General features: G+C 28.8%; 1 protein-coding gene across 2 annotated transcripts in view; it reads right to left on the reverse strand.

Moving 5' to 3' along the window:
• Window positions 1-5,011, reverse strand: part of LOC108695088 (E3 ubiquitin-protein ligase Bre1) — an 8,404-nt gene continuing 3,393 nt past the window's right edge. The window contains exons 6-16 of one of the 2 annotated variants that reach the window (XM_018204845.1): window positions 4,681-4,917; window positions 4,423-4,548; window positions 4,146-4,319; window positions 3,808-4,065; window positions 3,207-3,338; window positions 2,687-2,958; window positions 2,429-2,582; window positions 2,002-2,115; window positions 1,339-1,741; window positions 1,020-1,114; window positions 1-742 (exon numbers count right to left, since the gene is read on the reverse strand). In XM_018204845.1, the coding sequence (XP_018060334.1) occupies window positions 461-742; window positions 1,020-1,114; window positions 1,339-1,741; window positions 2,002-2,115; window positions 2,429-2,582; window positions 2,687-2,958; window positions 3,207-3,338; window positions 3,808-4,065; window positions 4,146-4,319; window positions 4,423-4,548; window positions 4,681-4,917 (2,247 nt within the window). In that variant the 3' untranslated portion in view covers window positions 1-460. The remainder of the gene's footprint in view (window positions 743-1,019; window positions 1,115-1,338; window positions 1,742-2,001; window positions 2,116-2,428; window positions 2,583-2,686; window positions 2,959-3,206; window positions 3,339-3,807; window positions 4,066-4,145; window positions 4,320-4,422; window positions 4,549-4,680; window positions 4,918-5,011) is intronic. The other variant, XM_018204853.1, reaches the window with a different exon arrangement.

The following is a 5,011-nucleotide window of genomic DNA, read 5'->3' on the forward strand; positions in this document are numbered from 1 at the left end:
CGTACTGTATCATCCAAAAATACAATCCAGTTTTTTTCTCTTTCCTCCTTATTTATCTCTTTTTTTCTTTTATTCGTTCACTCATTCATCATTCACTTTACTTATCGATTCTTATAGTTTATAAATTAGACCATAAGGCATGAAAACATATAAGTAACAGAATTAAAGTAATAAATAGATTATCCAATCTCCTAAATTTTCGACTGCGATTCTTAAATCTATGACTTAAATTCTATGGCTTATATTCTTTTTCTTTCATGTGTTATAGTCTTAATAAGAACTTAGCAAAATTCGTGATTATTATCGACGCACTTAGGGATAATCACATATTGCATATGGTCATTCCACAAAAAATTAGAGTAATAAATAAAAGATATAAAAAAGAAAAGAGAAATGCTCACGTAACATATTACAAAACATAACTCTACGCGGCGTATTTTTCAAATCAGCACCTTCTTCTTCATGTAGATAGATATAGCCGATGATAGTCGTTGGCACCGAAGGCGCAATTACATTTGGGACATTTTCGTTGTCGCGTCTCATAACGTGTGCGTAGACAATCCCAGCAAAACACGTGGAAACACTTGGTGAGCACGGCATCCTTTCGCTTCACTTTACAAGACGGACAAGTTAGAGTTTCCTTATATTCCCGCAACTCTTCCGCCATCACTTCATCCAGAGTTTCAGCGAGTTCAATCTTCTTCATTCGCTCGACCTTGCGCCTCAATTGCGCTATTTCTTCCTACAACGCAATTCAGATTAAATTTTATTTCTATCAATGATTGAGTTCTATCAGTGATGGTATTCAAATACACTATCAGATTTTGTCATCTATTTTCTAATACTAAAAAGTTTTTAGCATTCAAAATTTGCATAATGATTTACATAAATTATTAATTAATATAAACAAGAAAATAATTTTCTTAGATCTTTTATAATCCTACCTAATTAATTAAAAAAAAAAAAAAAAAATTCAGAATACAAAAAAATATTTTAGCTACTGCAGGATTAATCATTACCTGTAATCTTTTAGTTTTATATGCTTCAGCTTCCAAGGAACTTGTTTTCTCGGCTACGACCTGTTGCGCTTCCTTCATTTGGGAATGATATTTTTCTGTAACAATAAGTTATATTAGTTTCTTGTTTAAAAGTAATTATTTAATTTTTTATTAAATCATTTGTCTTCATTTATTTTCCTAGCTAATATAACAATAGCTAATATATGTTGTAAGCACCTTAATATATTATTTAAATGATTAAAAAATTTATGTGAGAAATTTTATTAGAGATTTATGTAATTCAAAATCTTAATTATTGTGTTTGCATGAAGAATCTTACCAAGATGGAGTTTGAGATCAGCTGCAGATTGTGCACTCTCTATTGCTTTCCGTTTATGCATCTCCATCGCTTGCTGTCTCAGCGCTAATTCTTTTTCCACCGTGGCGAGAGAATTTTGTAAAAGACGCTCCTTCTCTTCTAACTTTCGTACAACTACGTTGGCCGCTTCCACTTGCGTCGTTAATGTAGACACTTGTTCTTTCAGCACATCCTTCTCTTCCCTCGCAAGTTTGTGCAATTGATTACTTTTGATCCTCTCTGTCATGAGCTTAAAATTTGCGTCATCTTTCTCACGTAACTGCTGTATGAGTCTAGAGTTCTGTTCCTGCATATCCTCGAACGCTTGTCCGGTCACTTCCATCTCATTCAGAAGTGCTTCCTCTTCCTGCAACCAAATACAATTCTGTTCAACGTTACATTTCCGTTCACGTATGTTATCAGATTCTGTCATAATATTTCCTAATATTAAACATTTTTTAACATAAAAAAATTTTCATAGTAATGATTTGTATAAATAATTGCTTAATATAAATGACAAAATAATTTTCCAACTAGATTTTTTTATAATCAATTCTACTTCCAATTAATTAAGACTTTAATCTTTTTATATATAGCATATATTAAAAATTAAAATTAACCATAAAAAGAGTAAGTGTGATCTACCTGTTTTTGACAAGCAACTTGACGTTGCAATGTGTATGCTTGTTCTTCTAATTTTTTAATTTTTATCTGCGCATCTTCATCAGCTAACTTCTTACGTTCCTCACGTTTACTTTCCTACAAGAGCACAATAAAATTCACGTTATCCAAACAAAAATAATCCTCACTAAGTTAATATAAATCAATAAAAATAAGTATTTATATATTATTAATATTAAATATTATTAATATTATATATTATTAATATTAAAGAGCCAAATTTTTCAATTCTTATATAAAATTATTTTCCTCTAAATATGAACAAAGAAGTTGTAAATAGGTGATCAAATATATATACATGCGTTGCTTATTTCATTGATTTATCATCATGTACATTATTATAAATCATCATACAGTAATTGTAATAATTATAAAATATATTACAACACACTTGAATCTTTTTGACTTGTTGTCGTAAATCCTCCAACTCTGCTCTCGTTTTACGCTCTGCAGCCATTAACTGTACTTTATCTCGCTGCTCTTTTCCAACACCTTTGTACATATCTAATAAAAGTTTCATTTCTTTCATCTCATTCACAGCTTTTCTATAATCAAATATTTATTTTTATTTATTTTCTAAAAATATATTGTCACAATAAAAATATCAGTAGTTTAGTTTAGAAAACATTAAATATCTTCACAAACATACTTAAGTTGTGCCTTCAAATCTCTCACGAGTTCTGATTCTGCCATTTTTGCGTCTTTGGTGCGATGTGCAGGATCCCGATGTTCAGTTTTTACAGATTCTTTCTTGATATCCTTCTCACGTTTTATATCTTTCTCCTTTTTTAGAGTCGGCGAAGTTAACGTTAAAGAGTCTGGTGTATTTTTGTTGCCTTCACCTTCTCCAACCTCAATTGTTTCTACCTCTTCATCAGCACCTGATTCCCTCTTTATAGTAACACCACTTTCTTCTTTTATCTGTACATGTATATAAAAAGTTAACAAGTAGTAAACAAAATCTTATTTTTTATTTAAAATTGTTATTATTTTTTAAATTATATAGTTCAATTTATTAATTAATATTTTTGCAAGAAAAATAATTCTGGACTACATATATAAAACTACATATATGCAAACAACAAATGCATAAAAAATTAATATTATATAAAAAAAAAAGTACATTGCTATCTCTTGATTTAAATTTATACATTTATACATCATTATACCTGTGTAGATCCTGGTAATGAATTTGAAGCATCTTCTTCTTTTCCGCTACCATCTGAATTATTCCCTTCTTTATTTTCTTGCGACGTTTGTTGTCCTAATTTAGTTGTCAATTCCTCTACTTCCTTCTTTAACTGGAAAAATTTGATAAAAATAAACTGTTATTTACTTTTATTACAATTAAATAATATATATCGAGTGATTTATATTATATTTTGTTTTGTTATTAAGATAATGCGTAGAGAGCGATTGATTTATAATAGACAGGTTCAATCTTGATTATTCCATAAATATGTATATGACTCGGTTTATAAAAGATTGATTAAAGAATTAAAAAGTCGAAAAGTTTTAAGAAACATCATATTATGTCCCAGTTAGGGACGAATATATTCAATAAAGAATACATTTTGATTGCAAAGTTTAAAAGTTTTAAAAGAAAAAAAGAAGGAAAATTGTAATCCGACAATTTCGAGACAATAAATTGATACATAGATATTATAGATATAAATCAAAGTTGACAATCACAGAAAATTAATACATTTTGTAATAAAATGAAAAATAAGAAAACTAATTAGAAAATCATATATGTTTATGTGTACATACTCGAGGTATTTCAGTAGAAGTTTCTTTGTATTTTCGCTTGTACCGATGCACTTCTCCTTTTAATTGCTGATTGTGATTCTGAAGAGAGGTAATTAGGTGCCGCATTTCTCGATTGATTGGACCTGTCTGTTCATTAGCAGCTAGATTTTGTTCAAATTCAATGCGAAGCATCTCGTATTCCTTGCGTAATTGTGCTAAAACGTCTTCAAGTTGTATACACTCGCCGCGTAATTTTTTTTGAGCCATTAATTCTTCACTCTATAAAAAGATTTGGAATAAAAATGAAATGTCAATTTACATGCTCGTAAACACAATTTTCGGATATATGAAGATTTTACCTCCATCATCTCAATGTGGCGTAAATGTGCATTTTTGCTCGATTGTAATTGTTGACGAGCATCATCCAATTGTGTTTTCAATTGCATAGACTCATTATACAATACAGAAAATTGCGATTGTAAACATTTATACTCTGTTGTTTCCACAATTACTGATTCAGGAAGTTGTCTTATCTACAAAAAAATGTTAAAATTTAGTTAATTGGTAACAGCAAAATTAATTAGATTAGAATATTATGATATAAATAAAATTTAGGAAACAAAACTGTTTACTTACGTCCATTTTTAATTTTTCTACTTCTTTTAAAGTTTCGCGATGTTGCTGATGAAGTTTGTCTAATTCCTGTAATCTATTATTAGCTAATTCACGCGTCTCTTCAAGTTCTCTTTGCAAGTCATCAAGCTGTAAAAAAATAATATATATCTATATATATTATAAATTAAAAAAAGTATTGTAATATTAAAATATTAGTATTGTAATATTAAACTTAAATTTATGCTCGTATCTTTTTATATAAAAAAATAAAATTTTTACCTTAGTCTGAGAAACACTAGATGCAACTAAAGTATTCGGTTTATTACTGCCTTTCTCATCAGTGCCATGAATTTGTTGAAAAGCTTTTAATTTTTCGACTGCTTCTCCAAGATGATGTTCCAATTTATCATTTCTCGCCCGTACTTTGTTCAATTCGTATTGCAGGTCGTCCACTTGATTTCGCAATTCTGCTGCAAGCGTATCTTTCCCTGTTATTGTATCTTGCAATTCTGACATCTACAAAGAAATATCCAAAATAAATAAGTATTGACATTATCAAAAAAAAAAAAAAAAAAAAAAAAAAAAAAAAAAAAAAAAAAAAAATTTTAAA

Source organism: Atta colombica, unplaced genomic scaffold, assembly GCF_001594045.1.
Source record: "Atta colombica isolate Treedump-2 unplaced genomic scaffold, Acol1.0 scaffold1, whole genome shotgun sequence".
NCBI lineage: Eukaryota > Metazoa > Arthropoda > Insecta > Hymenoptera > Formicidae > Atta > Atta colombica.